Source organism: Desmodus rotundus, chromosome 6, assembly GCF_022682495.2.
Source record: "Desmodus rotundus isolate HL8 chromosome 6, HLdesRot8A.1, whole genome shotgun sequence".
Lineage (NCBI taxonomy): Eukaryota > Metazoa > Chordata > Mammalia > Chiroptera > Phyllostomidae > Desmodus > Desmodus rotundus.
In genome coordinates this window covers 31,438,773-31,461,927 of record NC_071392.1, presented here as the reverse complement: position 1 = coordinate 31,461,927, position 23,155 = coordinate 31,438,773, and the positions used below count along the sequence as shown (strand labels likewise).

The 23,155-nt window shown below is 38.3% G+C and overlaps 1 protein-coding gene across 5 annotated transcripts in view; it reads left to right on the top strand.

Annotated features, from left to right (window-relative positions):
- The window catches only part of AKAP9 (A-kinase anchoring protein 9), a 177,826-nt gene that overhangs the window by 101,110 nt on the left and 53,561 nt on the right, over positions 1-23,155 (top strand). For all 5 annotated transcript variants that reach the window (XM_024577161.3, XM_045185209.2, XM_024577162.3 and 2 more), the window contains one exon: positions 1,319-1,551. In XM_024577161.3, the coding sequence (XP_024432929.2) occupies positions 1,319-1,551 (233 nt within the window). The remainder of the gene's footprint in view (positions 1-1,318; positions 1,552-23,155) is intronic.

The window sequence follows — 23,155 nt, the reverse complement described above, 5'->3', positions numbered from 1 at the left end:
TATTCCAGGAGATAAAACTATTTGAAAAAGTTAGAGATTTCAATAATGTTTGTCTAGAAACTTAAATAGGACAAGGACTGAGAAGATGGTATTGGATTTGACAACTGGGGGTCACTGTTACCCTGTGAGAGAGCAGCTTTGGTTCTGTGGGAGCAGAAACCAATAGGGATGGGGGTAGTAGGTAGGGGGACAGAGCTGAGAAAAACCATTGAGTGCCTTTTGTTTTTTGAGGGGGTACAAAGAAAGAATCAGTGGTGGGGAGAAGATTGAAGACATTGTGTATTACATGCAGCAAATCTCAAGCACAAAATACAGAGGACATATAGAGCAAAATGTCTTAATGTATTTTATTAATAACATTTTGAAGATACATATAAACAAAAGTGATTTGAATATGTTCCAAAGAAGAAATCAAATCTTTTGTGTATTCATTAGAAAGGAAATGCCACTAGAATGCATTTAATTCCTCAGATAAACTTGCTATACAACGTAAATAATTTTGGTTTTAAACACCTATTATAAACTAGTAGCATTTCTTGCTTCCATAACTTCTTCAAAAGTATCATTTATTTTCTAGATTGATTTGATTTAGTAACTTTTCAATATACACTGTATGGTACTTTATCTGAATTAATTTTGAATTCCAGGATTATTTGAACTCATGAGAATATATAAAATAGCTCTATTAAGACATTTCATTTTGAATATGTAGAATAATATAAGTAAATACCAGTCTAGTTGGTGTCTGTTTTTTAAGTTTTGGGAATAAAAATACAAAGTGAAAATTGTATTAACTGTTACTCCAAGAATTAGATAAAGCTGTGTAATATCAAACATTTAAAATCATTTCCTAGGATGCAGTTTTGCGCTTTTCAGCCAGTGAATTATACAGAGAAGGTGTTAGTGAATATTGAATTGTGCTGAATTCAGATCTTACACTTGAAACTGCATCTGATATTGTTAGTACATGAGACTAAGATAATTGTAGCAAGATAACTTGCTAAGATTAGCAAGACGTTTTAATAGATAGCTCTTACTCTTCTGTCTGACAGAAGAATACTAATTTCTGCAAAGCCCTGTTCGCATAGCATTTGTCCTTCTCATTTTTACTTTTTGGTTACTAAGTAATACAATTTGTATTTCTGTACTTTATTTATTTTGTTGCATTGTTCTTAGAAGGCCTTGGTAGTTTCATTGGTTTCAAGTGTTAATTTGATTATTATTCAAATTAATTTTAAATTAAGTTTATTTTGTAACCCTTTTTCACTACAATTATTCATTATAAGTGATTTATGCCTTTAAAATACTGTTATTTTAGTTACAGGTGAATCTGTACCATCTTACTCCGGAAGTGATATGCCAAGAAATGACAGTAGCATGTGGTCAGAAGTAACTGAGGAAGGAACAGAGCTGTCACAACGGCTCATGAGGAGTGGTTTTGCTGGAATTGAAATAGATCCTGAAAATGAAGAATTCATGCTGAATATTAGCTCTCGACTACAAGCAGCAGTTGAAAAACTCCTAGAAGCCATAAGTGAAACTAGCAGTCAGGTAACCTCCTTGTATTGCTAATACATACTGAGTTTGAAGTAGGTTGTCTTTGAAGACAATCATTTAAGCCAACTAAATGTTTTCTCTACCCGGGTTCCAAAGCAATTTAGTTAGGCTCCCCTTAAAAGTCGGTTGTGTCTGTGACAACCAACACTGGAATCAGTAGCCGTCTCTTCAGGTGGTACAGCCTAACGTGCCGATGGGTTCTTCTGGTCTAAAATTGAATGCTGTTTTAATTTTCAGATTTTCTAGACTCTTACATGTTACTTTTTGATACCAAAAGAGATTTTAAGTTCACCATTATATGAAATATTCCACTATAATATTTATAATTTATTTGAAGGAATAGTGTAAGTTATCCCTAAAACTATGTACTCTAGTATGTTATATAACATTACTATTTCTTTACATGATTTTTGCATTCTTTTCACAAATATGTTTAGATCACTTTACAGGCTATCTCTTGTTAAGAAATTAGAGTGTGGGACAGTTTCTATATTAAAGTGCAGTTTTTATAGAAAAATTTTAAACCATTGTATTCATAACTTAAATTGCAATGTTCTCTGTCTATAAAATTTTGTGTGTGAAATTTATATAATTGGCTATTAAGGTATTCTATGCAGAATTTTTTAAATTATTTACTACTTTAAAATGAAGAAAATTCACTTATTTTAAAAATGTTCAGCTGAAATTTAGAAATTTATGAACTGTAGAATCATAGCTGTCATATTAATTAAATAATTCTTTCCCATACAGGGCCAGTATTAAGTACCATTTTCATTGATATCTTTATTCAGAGTATCTTAGATCCAAGTGTATTTTAAACAAGTTGAAAAGTTTAAAGAGTGTCTTTGATTTTGTTATTTCTGATATCTGGCTTTCATTGATGCTGCCTTTTTTCTGTATGACATTATTCTATTTTTTTTTGCGACAACAATAACTGTGGGTGTAGCAGACTTGACAGTGTTCTGTATTTTGTGTTTGAATGCTGGATTCATTTACTTTTGGGTTAAGTTAGTGAATATAGGCCATTCTTGACTCATCTCATGGGTAGTGGCACTTGAAATAATTTGTTAATTACCTGTTTCATTAACTTAGCATTATCAATTTATTATTCCTTTTTTCCCTTTCTATTGGTAACTTGCTATTAGCATTTAATGAAGAAGTATTATCAAAACAACATGTATTTCCAATGAAGCATTTGTCTTCTTAGTAGTCAGATATGACACTCAACCAGAGTTTCCCCCAGGTTCATTCTTTGTCGGGAGACCGTCTACATTCTCTTCTTTGATAGAGTATGGACCATATCTTTTTTTTTTTTTTCTTTTAATATATTTATTGATTATGCTATTACAGTTGTCCCATTCCCCCCCCCACTCCACTCCATCCTGCCCACTCCCCTCCCTCCCACATTCCCCCCCTATAGTTCATGTCCATAGGTCATACTTATAAGTTCTTTGGCTTCTACATTTCCTACACTATTTTTACCCTCCCCCTGTCTATTTTCCACCTATCATCTATGCTTCTTATTCTCTGTACCTTTCCCCCTTTCTCCCCCTCCCACTCCCTTAATGACAACCCTCATGTTCTAGTTGTTTGCCTAGTTTGCTCTCGTTTTTGCTTTATGTGTGGCCGTTAATAACTGTGAGTTTGCTGTCATTTTTACTGTTCCTATTTTTTATCTTCTTTTTCTTAGGTAACTCCCTTTAACATTTCATATAATAAGGGCTTGGTGATGATGAACTTCTTTAACTTGACCTTATCTGAGAAGCACTTTATCTTCCCTTCCATTCTAAGTGATAGCTTTGCTGGATACAGTAATCTTGGATGTAGGTCCTTGCGTTTAATCTTGGGTAATGTAATTATGATGTGCCTTGGCATGTTCCTCCTTGGGTCCAGCTTCTTTGGGACTCTCTGAGCTTCCTGGACTTCCCGGAAGTCTATTTCCTTTGCCAGATTAGGGAAGTTCTCCTTCATTATTTGTTCAAATAAGTTTTCAATTTTTTGTTCTTCCTCTTCTCCTTCTGGCACCCCTATAATTCGGATGTTGGAACGTTTCAAGGCGTCCGGGAGGTTCCTAAGCCTCTCCTCATTTTTCCAAGTTCTTGTTTCTTCATTCTTTTCTGGTTGGATGTTTGTTTCTTCCTTCTGGTCCACACCATTGATTTGAGTCCCAGTTTCCTTCTCATCACTATTGGTTCCCTGTACATTTTCCTTTGTTTCTCTTAGCATAGGCTTCATTTTTTCATCTGTTTTTCGAATAGATTCAACCAAGTCTGTGAGCATATTGATAACCAGTGCTTTGAACTGTGCATCCGATAGGTTGGCTATCTCTTCGTCGCTTAGTTGTATTTTTTCTGGAGCTTTGAAGTGTTCTGTCATTTGGGCCATTTTTTTTGTTTGTTTCTCTTGGCGTGTCTGTTACTTTAAGGGGTGGAGCCTTAGGTGTTCACCGGGGCGGGGTAATGCTGGTCGCAGCGCTGTGACGCTGTAAGTGGGGGAGGGGCCGAGTGGGAGCAATGGCGCCCGCCTCACTCTCCTCCGGATTTCAATCTTCCACTCCGATATCCACAATCAAACTGGGCCACTCTGGTGCTGGTTCCCGAGTAAGTGGGCCTGTGCACACTCTAGGCCCCTGTGGGTCTCTCCAATGACCTCTCCTGTGAGGCTGGGAGTCTCTCCTGCTGCCGCCCCAACCCCCACGGGCGTTTTCAATCAGAGGTTTGAGGCTTTATTTCCCTGAGCTTGAGCCCTGGGTTACGCGGTTTGCTTCGCTCCCTGTCGTTTGTCGGGTTTATCTGTGGGCGAATGTGGTGCTGCGGGGTGCTACCCGCCACTCTGCCTGCCCCGTTCTCCGCCACTCTGAGTCCAGCCCTCTGGGTTTATCTGTGCAAATGTGGGGCCGCAGGGTCCGCTAGTGCTCGGACTGCCTGCGCCATTTGTCCCACACTCCGCCAGTCTCAGTCCCGCCGCAGACACCAGAGTCCTCTCCACCCTGGTGCCCGTCTCCGCCCCTCCTACCAGTCTGGATGAATGGTTATTTTCTATTTTCTTGGTGTTGGTCCCCCTTGCTGTTCGATTCTCTGTCAGTTCTGGTTGTGCGAGGAGGCGCAGTGTGTCTACCTACGCCGCCATCTTGGTTCCCCTTCGACCATATCTTTAAAAGCAAAAGAATCCTCCCTGACCAGTGTGGCTCGGTTGGGCGTCGTCCTGCAAACGCAAACAGAAAGGTTGCCAGTTCTGTTGTGGTCAGGGCGCATGCCTAGGTTGTGAGTTTAGTCCCCAGTTGGGACGTGTACAGGAGGTGACTGATGGATCACACATTGGGATGAGAATTCACTAATTAACGTGGGGAATATATCATAATACATTCGCTGATAAACTTCTGGATTGCATCTTGATTGACTGGCCAAACAAAGGTACTCAAGTTAAGTAGGTCTCAAAATGCTTCCATAGATAAATTCTGAAGATATAATATGATACATAGTTATTATTGCTACCTTTGGGCAATTGTTTCTCTGAAGCTTTCTTTCACAGCGGGTACAAAATGATTAAAATGCTTTTGCTTTTTTTTTTTAAGAACTCTAGTAACTCAAAAATTTCCTTGAACATCACAAAGAACTAAAAAAGTGTAGTATTTCTGAAAACTCAAATCTTTATTTATTTGCCAATATACAGTAGAAAGAGTGACTGTTTACACAAACAATAATAGTGGTCCCATCTTTCACTAAAACCACAGTGATTTATTTTTCATTGACAATATCCTAAGTACTAGTAAGGAAATGACATTGATAAAAACAAGCTTCATTTGTGTTACTAATTTAACAAGGTATTAAATTATATTCTCAGATCAAAGAATTTTATCTATTTATTTTTAATTCTTACCTGAGGGTATGTTTTTTATTGATTTTTAGAGAGAGAGTAAGGGAGAGAGAGAAAGAGAAACATTGACATGAGAAACATCAATCAGTTGCCTCCCATATGTGCCCCAACTGGGAATCGAACCCGAAACCTTTTGGTGTAAGGGACGACACTCCAATGAACTGAGCCACCTGGCCAGGGCTTAGATCAGAGAATTTTAATCTTCACTATATTTTTTTCAGCTTTGGTACTTAAGCTCAAACATTGAAATTATGAATGCTGTGTACTTTCCATAGCTACTGTAAGAAAGTACATATTGTCTACTAAGATTTACTGTTTTCAGAAGTCTTTACTTTTCTAATTAACACAGGCCACAGATTGGCTTCCTTTTAAAATGCTTGTGCACAAGCCACTTTAACAATCTCATGCGCCACTAAATTAGTGGGAGCAGCAGGTGTTTTCTGTTGTTGTTTCTCAACACCTTGAAAGCTTGAGTGCATGTACATCATGATTACCTTTTTAATTTCATGAGCTGTATAGTATAAATTCTGAATTTCTACATGATGCTGCTTTGGGGGGCTTATTCTGGTCATATCAGTATTTAATTTTGTGATTTGTACTGTTTCCTACCATGAAAACAACTGTTCATACTTTTCTTTTTTTGACCATTGTTAAATACTTCTGACCTGGCTCTTGAGTACTGTTAATACTGTTGCTACTACTTGATACCATTGTGAATTATGGACAGTGTAGTTAATGCGGTATGTTTGTCTTTTCACAAGCATCGTGAAGAACAGTAAATAAATCAGAAGTGATTGGTGGTTCCAATGTTCCTATAGGCCACTCTTCCCCCTGCTCCATGAGTACTGCCCGTAGACAAGTGTGTCAGGTCCACCTGAAACACTAAGTTTCCTGGGCCATGATCACAGCTCATCATATCTGCTTAAGTAACCAGGTAGTGTGAGGTACAGTAGGAGCCAGATTATTCTCAATTTGTTAAGTACTGAAGCAGCAATATGTTATGTAAGTTGTACTGTACTGACAGATCACAAAAACTGCCTAGCACAGGAAGCAATTCACAAAAGAGTGGTCTCTAAGCCAGCAATATCAGCATCACTGAGGACTTGTCTAAATGTAAATTCTCAGTCCCTGCCCCAGCCAGACCTACTGAATGATGGAACTCAGCAACCTGTGTTTTAGCAAGTCCTTTCGGTAATTCTGATACACACAAAAGTTTGAGGACTATTGATCTAGAGATTATTAGTATAATGTGTCTATTATTCTAGCAGGATTTTGAAGTGTTCTCTTAATATCTATTTTATAAAAGATTGAAGTAGTTGTTGACATTTAGTATAAAAATAAGATATGCCTTGGGTGAGTTATATTTTTCAGGCATTGGGAATAGGAGCTTTGTAAAACTTTCTTTTAAACTAATTTTAGTTCATTTACTACTCATCCATAAATAGATATTTATAGCCATTGACTTCTTAAATTATTCTCATCAAAAACTAAAATGATTCTGAATGTGATAAATATTTTTAATAGTTAAAAAATGCAAAACAATGTGTAGTCACCTTTGTGAAATAACTGGCATTCCACTTTCCTTTCAATGTGTCAGTATTTGGTTCTTCATAATGGAGTATTTCCCTTTTACCTTGACTTATTTTTGCTTATTAAAAAATATAAAACAGAACTTACAGACAGTATTATAATTATGCTTGCAGTGAAAGACAAATTCATGTAAATAGCTCCGCCCAGGATACCCTGAGACTAGAAAAAAGAGGAGCATCTGACAGTTTAGGGTAAGGTGGAACTAAGTAAGGTTTATTAGAGGGTTTCATATTCATTTATCAAATTTATTGAGCACCTGCCATATAACAATTGTTTTTCTAGGTACTGGAAGTACAGCAATGAACAAAATGGACAGAATCCTTGCCTTTTGTGTGTATGTTTATTGTCATTTTATTATTCATAGTTTTGACCTTGTTTTTCCTAAATAAGTCCCTTTAACATTTCATATGATAATGTTTGGGTGATGATGAGCTCTTTTAGTTTTTTCTTGTCTTGGAAGCTCTTTATTTGCCTTTCCATTCTAAATGATAGTTTTGCTGAGTAGAGAAATCTTGGTTCTATGTCCCTGCTTTTTGTGACTTTGAGTATTTGTTGCTAATCCATGTTTCCCTGCAAAGTTTCTTTTGAAAAATAGGCTGACAGCCTTATGGGAAATCCCCTATAAGTAAGTTACTGCTTTTCTCTTGCTACTTTTATATTCTCTATCTTTAACCTTTGGCATTTTAATTATGATGTGTCTTGATGTGGACTTGTTTACGTTCATCTCGTTTGGGACTCTCTGTGCTTCCTGGACTTGCATGTCTATTTCCTTCACCAAATTAGGGAGGTTTTCTTTCATTATTTTTTCAAATAGATTTCCAATTTCTTGCTCTTTCTTTCCTCCTTCTGGCACCCCTATAATGTGAATGTTGGTTAGCTTGAAGTTATACTAGAGATTTCTTACACTATCCTCATTTTTTGGATTATTTTTTCTTCTTGTTCTTATTGGTTGTTTTTTCTTATGTTCCAAATCATTGATTTGATTCTCAGCTTCATCCACTCTACTGTTGTTCCCTGTAAATTGTTTATTTCCATTAATATAACCATTATTTCTCCCTCTTTTTTATGCTGTTGAAGTAGTCACTGAGTTCCTTGAGCATCCTTATAACCAATATTTTGAGCTCTGCATCTGATAGATTGCTTGTCTCCATTTCATTTAGCTCTTTCTCTGGAGTTTTGATCTGTTCTTTCATTTGGGTCATGTTTCTTTGTCTTCTTATTTTGGCAGCCTCCCTGTGTTTGTTTGTGTGTGTTAGGTAGAGCTGCTATGACTCACTGTCTTGGAAGCATGGCCTATAGGCTCCAATGGCACAGCCTCCCCTATCACCCAAACTGGGTGCTAAAGGTACGCCCTCCATGTGTGCAGAGTACACCTTCCTCTTGTAGTTGAGCCTTGTTTGCTGTTGGCAGGTCAATGGGAGGGATTTAGCCAGGCTGGTCAGCCTCAAGGACTTGCTATTAACTACTGACCACCAACTTCCACCCTCTATGAAGGTCAGCTGTGCTGGGGCAGGGTGGTGGTGCTCCGATGTGGTTTGTAGCTGTCCACTAGGTGTGCAGACTCTGATGTTACCCTGGTGGTGCAGGTCAGGGTCAGCCACCACCTGTGTTCTGCCTGGAACCACCCAACATGAGCTATAAAGCAATGTGAGATGGCTGCTACTTGTGCTGGGCTCAGAGATTCCTAGGCAAAGCCAAACTGTGATCCAAAGTTGGTTGCTGCTAGTGCCAGGCCTGGGGCTGCTTAGCCAGAGATATGGGGCTAGCGGCAGGCCTGTAAGTTGGGTGTGGCAGAGCCTCAGATACAGGCCAGGGTGGGGCAAACAGTGTAAGCCAGGCTGATGGATTCTCAGATATGGTTCCTCCCTGCTAGTTCAGTGGCTTGGCAGGGAAGGGCTCAGAAAAAACACAATGCCTTGGCCCACTTTTCTGTCTGGTAGAGAGCTGTCCCCCAGCTCTCGCCCTGATGCCAGACACTTCAGTTCCTTCCTGTATACCACTGGTACCTTTCAAGCTGCTACTCCAGTGGTGTTGGAGCTCAAAGGGACCAATAACTGGCATTCCATTTTCCTTTCAATGTGTCAGTATTTGGTTCTTCATAATGGGATATTTCCCTTTTACCTTCTAAGTTCAGAATGGGCCCTTTAAGAGGAACTGCCAAGAAGTCCAGTAGTTTTTTTTTCATCAATTCTAATCCTGTTGGTTTTTACAGGCAGAAGTTATGGGGGCTTCTCTTCCTAGAAGCACTGGTAACCTGGGCTGAGGGGCCTGGTGTGGGTCTGGGACCTCTGGCTCCTGAGATATCCCTCCCAAATTTTTATCCACCACATGTGTGTGGGGGACATGCCCATTCCATGTCTTTGCGTCACTGTGTCTCCTATCCTTCTGGATTGATATGGTTTCTTTAGTTCTATAGTTGTTGGATTAACATTCAGCTAGATTTCTGATGGCTCTGAGTGATCTCTGGTCATACTTTAGTTGTAATTTTGATGTGGTTATGTGAGGAAGCAAGCCATGTTTACCTATGCCTCCATCTTGACTGGAAGTCTCTCCAAAGTCCTTACTTTTATAGAGTTTAATATTTAATGGTGGAGCCCTGACTGGTGTGGCTCAGTGGATAGAGCACCAGCCAAAGGGTCACTGGTTCGATTCCCAGTCAGGGCACATGCCTAGATTGCAAGCAAGGTCCCCAGTAGGGGGTGCATGAGAGGCAACCACACATTGATGTTTCTTTCCCTCCCTTTCTCCCTCCCTTCCCCTCTCTGTAAAAATAAATAAATAAAATAAATATTTAATGGTGGAGACTAACAATAAATAAATATATAGTATGTCAGATAATGATATCTACCATAAAGAAAAATAAAATAGGGGGAGATAGAGCATAATGGGGGAAGGGAGCATTATGTAGGGAAATTACAGAAATCATTTCTCTGTGATAATAAATATGCTTGAGTATCACTTTAACTACATATTGGAAACAGGCATGTAGGTAGGTAAAAGAAGAATGTTTCAAGCAAAGAAATAACAAATACAAAGGTCCTGAGGTGGTCTTGTGCTTACTTTTTTTGTTGCTTTTTGTGGCTGACAGAGGCCAGTGCAGCTGGAGCAAGGAAGTGGAAGTGTGGGAGATGAGGTTAGAGTAATATCTGGGAACCAGATCACATGGAGCTTGGATTTCATTCTTTTTTTTTCTAGGGTAATATATAATTTTTTAAAATTTTTATTGTTATTCAATTACAGTTGTATGCCTTTTCTCCCCATCCCTCCACCCTACCCCAGCCAAACCCCCCTCCCTCCCCCACCTCCACCCTCCCCCTTGATTTTGTCCATGTGATTTAATTCTTAATGAGATGTGGAATCATTGGGTATAATTTTTTAACTCTTTGTTTTGAAATAACTTTAGACTTTCAGAAAAGTTGCAAAAATAGTACAGTGAGTTCCATGTACCCTTCACCAGAATCCTCCTAATGATAATATCTTGCATAACCATACTATAATTATCAAAACTAAGAAATTAAAACTGGTACGATATCCTTAACTACACACCATTTGGATTGTACCAGTTTTCCCACTAATGTCCTTTTTTTTTCTAGGGTCTGTTCCAGGATTCCACATTGCATTTTGCTGTCATGGCTTCTTTTTTTTCTCCAGTCTCTGATAGTTCCTGAGTCTTTCTTTGTTTTCATGACCTTCATGCTTTAAAATCACTGGCCAGTCATTTTGTAAAATGTCTCCTATTTTAGATTTTTCTGATATTTTCTCATGTTTACATGACACTTAATGCATTTTTGATAAGAATACCACAGAAATGCTGGCCCCTCTCAGTGTGAGTCATCAGGGTACACATGATGTCAGTGTCTTATTACTGGTGATGTTAGACTTTTGTTTTCTTTTGTTTGGAGAGGCAGATTAGAAGGTAAGGTACTTTTGACATTACTGAAAATACGTACATATGTACAAAAATATGTCTGTCCTGCATGGACCAGTGATGAGATAGTGCCATGAACTGAGGAGTGTAATTTATCCAATTCTGAGCAGCGGGTACCATGTACCTTTGTGTGCCCACATGCACGTGCACAATGGTGTTTCCAAGTCTTCCCTTATGAATCTCTGAAGTGTTATAGTACACACTCTTTTACACGCAGTTACACACACAATTATGTGTCATTTGCAGATAAACATTTTTTTAATCCTCATCCGAGGACATGTTCATTGATCTTAGAGAGTGAGGAAGGGAGAGATTGAGAAATGTCAATGTGAAAGAGAAACATCAATTGGTTGCCTCCTGTATATGCCCAACCATGGATCTAGCCCACACCCTTGGTACATGTCCTGACCAGGGATCTAACCCACAACTTTTTGGTGTACAGGAAGATGTTCCAACAACTGAGCCCGTGACTAGGGCTGTAGATAAACTTGTTAAAACATCGTTTTCAATAGCATCCACAAACAAGTACTACAAAATGTGTTCAAAGAACTCTAGTGAAAACTAAAACATTGCTGATCAAAATAAAAGAAGACCTTAATAAATGGAATATACACAGCGTCTGTGGATTGGGAGATGATCTTGTTGTCAGGTTTTTATACATTAACCTGTAGATGTAATGTAATGCCAGTCTAAGTCCCAGCAGGTTTTTACTAATAGAAATTGACTAGCTGATTTGAAAGTTTATATGAAAATTCAAAGGACCTAGAATGGGTCCTAGTTTGGAGCACTCATGCTCCCTGACTTTGAGGTTTAGTATAAAGCAAGACATTCCTGTACTGGTAAAAAGTACAGACCAGTGGAGCAAAACAGAGGTCCCAGAAATAAACCCATACACACATAATCAAATGACTTCTTCAACAAAGACCAAAAATTTTTAAACTACATATCTATATGGAAAAAGAAAAATAAAAAGAACCTTAGTCTCCACCTCACAACATGCAAAAAAAATATTACAAGATAGAACTAGTTATTAAAAATAGAGCTACAACGTTTCTAGAAGAAAAGCTAGGATATTTTCATGACTTGAGAGTAAACATAAATTTGTTAGAGAAGCTACAGAAAGCACAGGCCATAGTTTTTTTTGGTTTGTTTTTTAAATTGGAGCTGTAAATCTTGATTAATTGTTGTATCTGCTGTGTTTCTCCACTGTAATATTAGTATTTTTGTCTCTTTGTAATTAATAAGTGTTGTGGGGAGTACTTTAGAATATGCATATAATTTTGTTTCTCCTTAAACTTTCACCCAGTAATGTTAGCATACATTGGTGGATTTTGCCTGCACAGTTATTACTGTGGTGTTTATTTTCCTCATCCTTTTAATTATTGATTGGAGTTTTTCTATAAGAGTTGTCTCTTCATTCACATCTGTTTAACTAATCAGGATCCTTATGGACTCATGGCTTTTTAATTAATCTATTTATTTTTTACTGGGTTATAATCCAGTACTGTAATGATATGTTTTGCTTCTATCTTTGGCATTGAGAAATTTTTTAGGTTGGTGTTTGTACCGTTGCAAGCAAAATGCTTACTTTTGAGCGTTTTTACTATTAGAGGCTCCAGGCCCAGCATGTATTTTTTCTGGCCCAGCCCTAGAATCAACCACCTTTCCAAAGCTTCAAGTTCTTTTTATTGGAGAATATTTAGAAACCAAGATAGGGATGCTAGAAGCGCCTGTTATTACCGGGGTGTCAGGACTTCTAGTTCTCTCAGCAGACAACTTGAAAACATATGTAGTATATTAACCCTTGCATCTGTATTTATTTCTGTATCTGTATATGTAGTAAAAAAAAAAAAAAATTCTGATAGGAATATACACCCACAAAGTAATTTTCACACTTGCTAACCTATACCCCTGTGAAAAACAAATTTATTAATTAGGGTACAGTATTTGTGTACACTGTTTTGTCTTTAGCCTTACAAAGTCAGAATACTGTTTTTCAAAGAATCTTTGGTTAACTTTTTCCGTCCCCACCCCATGCTGTTACTATTTTTAGTATAGTTAGAACCATTTGTTACCGTTTTTATTCTAATTTGAGTTCTCCCACATTCTGGATAACTTTTTAAAATTTACATACCATAAAACTCACTCTTTGTGTAGACAGTTTTTTGTGGGGTTTTTTGGTGACAGATGCATAGAGATATGTATCTACCACCACAAACGTGTTACTAAATAGGTCCATCACCCCAAAATTTCCTGGTGCTGCTCTTTTGTTCTTGGCCACTCCTCCACCTCCTGTCCTTGGCAACCATTGGTTGCTTTCCATCCCTCTAGATTTGCCTTTTCCAGAGTGTCACAAATGCAGTCATGCATTGTGTTCTCTTTTAAGTCTGGCTTCATTGCCTTAACAAAGTGTATTTAAGATTCATCTATGTTGTTATGTGTATTAACAGTTCCTTTTTATAACTGAGGAGTATCTCATTGTATGTGTGCAACACAGTTTATCCATTTGCTATTTAGAAGTTATATAGATTATTTCTAGTTTGGGTTCATTAGCAATTTTTGAGTAATGATCTAACTTATTTTTCAAAAGGATCACTTTGACTGCCTTGTTAAAAATAGACTGGATGGAGTAGGGGATGGAGAGCTCCATGGCAGAAGTATAGAAGAAACCAGTTACAGAAGTCACTTGCCTAGGTTTACCTCTGTTAAGTGATAGAGTTGGAATTTGAACCCTGGCAGTCTGGCTTCAGTGTCCAGGCTCTTAAATGCCTTTTTTTTTTCCTGCCCTTTGAAAATGAAAGGAGTGAATTACTCTGTCAGTTACAGCTGCTGAGGTGGTGTAAGTTACAGGCTGAGGAATGGACTCTGAAATCTGTGTGATCATCAGTAACCTTACAAGAGCAGTTTCAGTGGAGTGATGGAGATGAAAGTATAATTCAGAGAACATTTTAGGGAAGGAACTAAAGACTTAAAAGATAAGGAGAACAAGAAAAACATTTGTGGGAAAAGGCATAGCATGTTGGTGTAAACCAGCATGATGTGCATGAGGGCTGGATAGTTCTGTGTGATAAACATTTGCAATGGGGCATGGGAAACTGATAGAAGCTGAGGGCAGACGGGTGGTAGGCAGTGGTTACTGTCCAGTCCTTTTTGGGCTAAGTTCAGTCGTTTTAACTTTAAGCTGAAAAGTTGGGGAGTCACTGAAATATTTTTGGCAAGAAAGTAGTAATATCAAATTTGTGTTTTAGATTCCTCAGGCGGATGGATGGGCAGGAAGATGGTGAGGATAGATGCTGAATGTAGAGAAACAAAATTTAGAACATTCTAAGTGAAAAGTGATCAAGATCAAGCTAAGTCAGGAGGAAAGTGATTTTTAAAATTTTAGGGAGTTTAATTTTTTTTATTTTGGGGGGAGAGAGGAAGGGAGGAGAGACACCGAAACATTGATTTGTCGTTCCATTTATTTATGCATTCGTCAGTTGTTTCTTATATGTGCCCTCACCAGGGATCAAACCTACAACCAACTGAGCGACCTGGCCAGGGCTAGGAAGTTGAATTTTGATAGAAGTTGGTGTGACTGGTTGGATGTGGAACATAAGGAAAAGGAGAGAAATCAGGCATGACCCTTGATTCAACCAACTTGTTAGTACATTTCATTTATTGAGATAAGGGTACAAAATAAGTGAATAATGAATTTTGTTTTAGATACTGAGTTGGAAATGCATTGTGGGGGGCGAGGGGGGGGCATCAAGTAAAGATTCACTAGAGTCTAGAGTTTGTGGAGAACCAGATTGGAGGTTGTCGCATGTTAAGGACTTTTGATGCCTTGGTGTTGGAGAGTGTACAGTGCTAATTTTTTATACTGGTAGAATGCTGACATTTAAAAGAGAATATGGATAGGTAAGTACAAAGGAGACCAAGAATGAGAGATAAGAGGAAAATCAACATTAAAGCCAAAAAAATGATTGTTTTTGTAAAAGTATCAGTTACCGTGGAGAAATCATGGATGCTGAGGATGTGGTGTCCATTGGGTATTTCAATATAGGTATCATAGTGACCTTGATGAAAACAGTTTCATGGGGTTGGTAGAGGAGAAACTTAATATTCAGAATGTTAAAGAAACAGAGTTGGAGAAATAGCAATTTCATGACATCTCGCTGTGAAGAAAACAGGAGAGTACTAGCTTGAGAAGGGAGTGTTTTTGAAAAGGTTGGAGTAGTTTATATTCACTAGCAAGGTTGAAGGTGCAGGACAGAGGGATTGGGTTTGTGGAGCCAGGTCCTTGGCGTAGGTGAGGATGGAACCCAGAACAGAGGTGGTAGATGTGGCCTTTGGATCAGAAAAACCCTGCCTCCATCAAAATTAAAGATTATTGCCTGTGACTGTGGGCTTGTGTTTGGGGTTGGGGTGGAGCTTCACTGAAAAGGCCCCATGGTCTAAGTAAACACTGTCAAATTTCAAGGTTCTTTTTTATTAATGGTATGGTTTTATGTGATGTATAATTTTAGTGGAAGATACATGATTACACCTTGTACTTAGTTTTAAGGTGCAGCTGCTCTAGGTTCTATAGGTACTTCCTTCTTCAATAAAAGAACTAGTAAGCATTTTCTTTACCGGGTATTAGGGCATCTACCTTCGAGACTAATTTCATAAAGTCTATTACAGTAGTATTTGATTTCACAAGTGATTTGCCCAGTGGTATGTCCAAACCCATATAATAATACATTTATTATGATGGATTTTACTTCTCTTTTGCCCAGACAGGCTACAATAAAATTGGGCTTATATTCAACCTATTGCTGTTTCCTATTATTTGGGATAGGTTTCATTATAATATGAGGAAAAGTATTTAGAGACTACCCTCAAGCCATTGGAAAGATAAATCTCTTTAACATAGTCTTTATTCAGTACTCGCTGTGGTTCTGCAGAAAATTTGTCTTTGAGGGTGTGGTTTCAGATTCTTGATTCTTGGATCAGGTAGCTATAGAAATCAGTCTGTTCTGTAGGAATAGTCTTTCAGCAATTTTTTTCACAACCCAGGTATACTGTTTAGAGCCACAGGAGATTATTTACCAAGAGATTCCTGAGGCCCTGGAGGAAATTAGTGAGTAAGGAATGTATTTCCACAGAGTGATTTTTATTGTAGGCAGTTCTCATGACTTTATTAGTTTATCATTTTTTAAGAATAATGGACTCTGAGCTACATGTTTCTATATTTTCTCAAAAAAAGAGACCTTCCCTGAAGATGAAACAATAATATAATTTAGGATTTTGTGTTGTCATTTTTGTATTTTAGAGGTGATAACTGCAAAGTGTTGGAACACTTTCTACTAGGTGTTGCCCCAGTATGCTTATTATAAGCATTGGTTGGGGTATTTTATGCAGGATTCACTCTCATTAGAGAAATAAATAAATCAAAATGCAAGAGAACAACAGAAGTGGTTTTCAATTGGAGGGGAATATTTATGGGAAAATGTTTAAATAGCTGGACATTGTACAAATAAAGCTATTTAGTTTGGGAAACATAACTCTCTACCATAAATTAAGCCTTCAAATATAAATTGAAATATAGATTATTTGGGTGGCTGTTGGCTTCCTAAAGCTGAGGCTCAGGGCAGATGCTGAAAGGACACCTCAATCTTCTGGGTGCCATTTTCATCATTTCTGGGAGAGAGAGAGGAAGAGAGAGAGAGAAACAGTGATGCGAGAGAGAATCATCGATTGGATGCCTCCCATACACGCCCAGACCAGCATCTTGTGAGCCAGGACCAGGAATCCAACCAGCAATCTAGTTGGGGGTTGAAGATGGCGGCAACATAGGTGGGAGCGGAATCCACTTCCCCTCAACGCCAGGGAAATACCTAGCTGATCTGAGGAGCAGAGCGAACAGCCAACAGTACTCCAGCATATACGAAGATCAGAGACCAAAGATAGAGGACATTGAAAGATCTGACGGTGAGACAACAAAACCTGGAGTGCTGAAAAGACTAGAGTTAGACCGTGTTAAACACATAAACGTCAGCTCAAGACCAGTGAGCACAGGAGAGTAAGGAGACAGCACCACCGAATCCCATTGGCATTCTACCATAGAAGTTCATATCATAAACCCAGGGAGTCAGAACAAAGCAATTTAAGAAGCAGAGGCCAACAAGAAGAGCCTCACAAACAATGGGAAGACAAAGAAACAATTCCCAAATGAAAGGAAAGGAGGAAGTCTCAGAAAGAATACTAACCGAAAAAGAGGCAAGTCAACTATCAGATACTGAATTCAAAGCAATGGTCATCAGGAAGCTCACTGAGCTCTCTGAGCTCAAAGAGAACTACCAGAAACTACAAGGAAACTACAATGAACTCACTGCAAAGTATATCATCATGAAAAAGGAAATAGAAAATATCAACAAGAGCCAAGAGGAAATGAAGAATACAATTTCTGAATTGAAGAACACAGTAGAAGGAATTAAAAGCAGACTTGATGAAGCAGAGGATCAGATCAGCGAGCTGGAGGATAAAGTAGAAAAAAACACCCAGAAAGAGCAAGAAAAGGAAAAGAGGCCCAGAAAGAATGAAGAGGCAATAAGGGAAATGCAGGACAACATGAAACGTAACAATATCCGTATAATAGGAATACCAGAAGGAGAAGAAGAAGAGCAAGGGATAGAAAACCTGTTTGAAAAAGTAATGATGGAAAATTTCCCTAATCTGAGGAGAGAAAAAGTCACCCAAATCCAGGAATCACAGAGAGTCCCAAACAAGAGGAACCCAAAGAGACCCACTGCAAGACACATCATAATTAAAATGGCAAATTTCCAAGACAAAGAGAGGATCTTAAAGGCAGCAAGGGAGAAAAAGGAAGTAACATACAAGGGAGCCCCAATAAGGTTAGCAACTGACTTCTCAATGGAAACGCTCCAAGCCAGAAGAGCATGGCAAAAAATATTCCAAATAATGAGAACCAGAGGCCTGCAACCAAGACTACTTTACCCAGCAAGGCTCTCAATCAAGATAGAAGACCAAATAAAGAGTTTCCCAGACAAAAGAAGTCTAAAAGAATACAGCTCCACCAAACCAGCTCTGCAAGAGATGCTAAAGGGACTCCTTTAAGGAAAGGAAGGAAAAGAGAAAGATAGAGGAACACAGGTAGGAAATAATGGCAATGAATAACTACCTATCGATAATAACCTTAAACGTAAATGGATTAAATGCTCCAATCAAAAGACATAGAACAGCTGAATGGATAAGAAAACATGACCCACACATATGCTGCCTACAAGAAACCCATCTCAGGACAAAAGACTTACACAGACTGAAAGTGAAGGGCTGGAAACAAATTTTCCAAGCAAACGGACAGGAAAAAAAAGCAGGGGTAGCAATACTCATATCAGACAAAATAGACTTCCAAAGAAGGGCCATAAAGAGAGACCCAGAAGGTCACTTCATAATACGCAAAGAAAGAATCCACCAAGAAGACATAAACATTATAAATATATATGCACCCAACATAGGAGCACCCAAATACATAAAGAAAATCTTGGAGGATTTCAAGAAAGATATTGACAGCAACACAATTATAGTAGGGGATTTTAACACCCCACTATCAAAAATGGACAGGTCTTCCAAACAAAAGATCAACAAAGATATTGTGTCACTTAACAATACCCTAGAGGAAATGGACTTAACTGATATATACAGAGCTTTTCATCCCAAAGAAGCAAAATACACATTCTTTTCAAGTGTCCATGGAACTTTTTCAAAGATAGACCACATGATAGGACACAAAGCAAGCCTCAACAAATTCAAGAAAATTGAAATCATATCAAGCATCTTCTCTGACCACAAGGGTCTGAAACTAGAAACCAACCCCAAGGGTAAAAACCCAAAACACTCAAAATCATGGAGACTGAATAACATGCTGTTAAACAATGAATGGGTCAAGAACGAGATTAGGGAAGAAATCAAAAACTTCCTGGAAACAAATGAAAACGAACTCACAACAACCCAAAACCTATGGGACACAGCAAAGGCAGTCCTGAGAGGGAAGTTCATAGCAATACAGGCCTACCTTAAGAAGTTAGAAACAGTTCAAACAAACAACCTAACCCTATGCCTATAAGAACTGGAGGAACAACAACAAAGACAGCCCAGAGCAAGCAGAAGGAAGGAAATAACCAAGATCAGAGTAGAACTAAATGACATAGAGACTAAAAGCACAATTGTAAGGATCAATGAATCCAGAAGCTGGTTCTTTGAAAAGATAAACAAAATCGACAAGCCTTTAAGTAGGCTTATCAAGAAGAAAAGAGAGAGGATCCAAATAAACAGAATTAGAAATGAAAGTGGAGAGATTACAACTGATACCACAGAAATACAAAGGATCGTAAGAAATTACTATGAAGACCTATATGCTAAGAAATTTGAAAACCTAGATGAAATGGACACATTTCTAGAAAAATATAATGTGCCAAAACTGACTGAAGAAGAAGCAGAAAACCTGAACAGACCAATATCAGCAAAGGAAATTGAAGCAGTCATCAAGAAACTCCCATCACACAAAAGCCCTGGACCAGATCGTTTCACAGGAGATTTCTACAAAGCATTTAAGGAAGAACTAACCCCTATCCTTCACAGACTATTCGAAAAAACCCAAACTGATGGAAGACTCCCAAACTCTTTTTATGAAGCCAACATCATGCTAATCCCAAAACCAGACAAAGACACAACAAAGAAAGAAAACTTCAGGCCAATATCGCTGATGAACATAGACGCTAAAATTCTCAACAAAATATTAGCAAACCGCATCCAGCAATATATTAAAAAGATCATCCACCATGACCAAGTGGGATTCATCCCAGGGATGCAAGGATGGTACAATATTCGCAAATCAATAAACATAATACATCACATCAACAACAGCAAAGACAAAAATCACATGATCATATCAATAGATGCGGAAAAAGCGTTCGATAAGATACAGCACCCATTTCTGATAAAAACACTCAGCAAAGTGGGAATAAAGGGAGCAGTCCTCAACATAATTAAGGCCATATATGAGAGACCTACAGCCAACATCACACTCAATGGACAAAAACTTAGAGCTTTCCCACTAAGATCAGGAACAAGACAAGGATGCCCTCTCTCACCACTCCTATTCAACATAGTATTGGAAGTCCTAGCCACAGCAATCAGACAAGAAAAAGCAATAAAAGGCATCCAAATTGGAAAGGAGGAAATGAAACTGTCACTGTTTGCAGACGACATGATAGTGTACATGGAAAACCCTATAGACTCCACTCAAAAACTACTCGACCTAATAAATGAATTTGGCAAAATAGCTGGATACAGAGTCAATACCCAGAAATCAAAGGCATTCCTGTACACCAACAACGAAACTGCAGAAACAGAAATCAGGAAAGAAATCCCATTCGATATAGCAACAAGAAAAATAAAGTACCTAGGAATAAACCTAACCAAGGAGGTAAAAGACCTGTACTCAGAAAACTACACAACACTGAAGAAAGAAATTAAGGAAGATACAAACAAATGGAAGCATGTACCATGTTCTTGGATTGGAAGAATTAACATCATCAAAATGGCCATACTACCCAAAGCAATTTATAGATTCAATGCAATCCCTATTAGAGTACCCATGACATATTTCACAGATATAGAACAAACATTGCAGAAATTCATATGGAACCATAAACGACCTCGAATAGCAGCAGCAATTTTGAGAAAGAAGAACAAAGCAGGAGGGATCACAATACCTGATATCAAACTGTATTACAAGGCCACTGTAATCAAAACAGCCTGGTACTGGCATAAAAACAGGCACATAGACCAATGGAACAGAATAGAGAGCCCAGAAATAAACTCAAATCTATACGATCAATTAATATTTGACAAAGGAGACAGGAGCATAAAATGGAGCAAAAACAGTCTCTTCAACAGATGGTGTTGGGAGATCTGGACAGCTACGTGCAAAAAAATGAAACTCGATCACCAACTTACGCCATACACGAAAATAAACTCAGGATGGATAAAAGACTTAAATATAAGCCGTAACACCATAAAAGTCCTTGAGGAAAACATTGGCAGGAAAATCTCAGACATTCCACGCAGCAACATCCTCACAGACACATCCCCTAAAGCAAGGGACATAAAGGAAAGAATAAACAAATGGGACCTCATCAAAATAAAAAGCTTCTGCATGGCTAAAGAAAACAGCACCAAATTACAAAGAGAACCAACAATATGGGAAAACATATTTGCCAATGATACCTCAGACAAGGGCCTGATCTCCAAAATATATAAAGAACTCACACAACTCCACTCCAGGAAGACAAACAACCCAATTAAAAAATGGGCAAAGGACTTGAACAGACACTTCTCCAAGGAAGACATACAGAGGGCCCAGAGACATATGAAAAGATGCTCAGCATCACTAGCCATCAGAGAGATGCAAATTAAAACCACAATGAGGTATCATCTCACACCAGTCAGAATGGCCAACATAAACAAATCCACAAACAAATGTTGGAGAGGATGTGGAGAAAAGGGAACCCTCGTGCACTGTTGGTGGGAATGCAGACTGGTGAGGCCACTGTGGAAAACAATATGGAATTTCCTCAGAAAACTAAAAATGGAACTTCCCTTTGACCCAGTAATTCCGCTGCTGGGATTATACCCTAAGAACACTGAAACACCAATCCAAAAGAACCTGTGCACCCCAATGTTCATAGCAGCACAATTTACAATAGCCAAGTACTGGAAGCAACCGAAGTGCCCATCAGCAAACGAGTGGATCCAAAAACTATGGTATATTTACACAATGGAATTCTACGCAGCAGAGAGAAAGAAGGAGCTTATACCCTTTGCAACAGCATGGATGAAACTGGAGAGCATTATGCTAAGTGAAATAAGCCAGGCAGTGAGGGACAAATACCATATGATCTCACCTTTAACTGGAACATAAGCAATAGAAGGAAAAAGCAAACAAAATATAACCAGAGACATTGAAGCTAAGAACAATCTAACAATAGCCAGGGCGGGGGTGGGGGGTAGGGGCGGGGACAGTGGGTAGAGGGGATTACAGGAACTACTATAAAGGATACATGGACAAAACCAAGGGGGAGGGTGGAGAGGGGGGAGGGAGGTGGGGTCACCTGGGGTGGGGTGTAGGGATGGGGAGAAAAGGCATACAACTGTAATTGAATAACAATAAAAAAAAAAAAAGAAATATAGATTATTTGAAACTTGGGACAGTGCCCTAGTCTAGATAATTGAAAGGGTGTTTTAAATATTGAAGTCATTTTATTTTAACTTTTTTGTTGCAAAAAGTTTCATGTGCTTTCTAAAATTAAATATATATTTAAAACTTATTCTAATTCAGAGTAATCTGAACATTAGTTAATATAATATACCATCAGTTAATATATGTACTGTTGTTAGGAAAGTTCTTTGCCACTATCCTGAATCATCATAACTGCTGTTGGAGTCTTTTCCCCTGTGATTTTACTGTATTGTGTGTGTGTGTGTGTGTATGTGATTTTCTTAACCTTGACCTATATCCTTAGTTACAAAGGGATAGCACTTAAACACACACACATATGTGTATGTGTTTGTTTTTACATGGGTGGAAACAAGTTTTACATGCTTTCAAAGTGGAGGGAAGGAACGATCATTTGAATTATTTTAATTTAGGATCACCTTTCCGAACATGAATTAATCAGCTAGGGTCCTGTTGTTATGAGTGCTGTTTGTCCCATTCTAAATCATCTTAATCTGCTTTCTTCTTTTTTCCCTCCCTAGTGTTTTCTCTCTTTTCTTTGTAGTTAATTGTTACCTTGACCTAAATGTTTCTATTTATAAAGGAATACTTCTTACTTTCAGGGTTTTGTTTTTGCTTCAAATAAGAGAAATTGGGTACCAGATTATCTAAATAAACTGTAATTTGCAGAGGGCACCAAGAAAGTATTTTGAGAGGTATTTGACATGCTGTAAGCATGGGTCGTGCCAGTTCGTAAAGCCGGGCAGCTAGAATGCTGATGGTTTTGTATCTGCTGAAGCCCTAGTAGTATCAAACGCACGTGCATCAGTGGTAAGATTAGGCCTCCACCTTCACAGGCTGATGGGAGGGCTGGCGTGAGAAACATAATAATAAACAAAAATTTGTCATTGCCTAATCCAGAATTGTAAGAGACAGCTGCC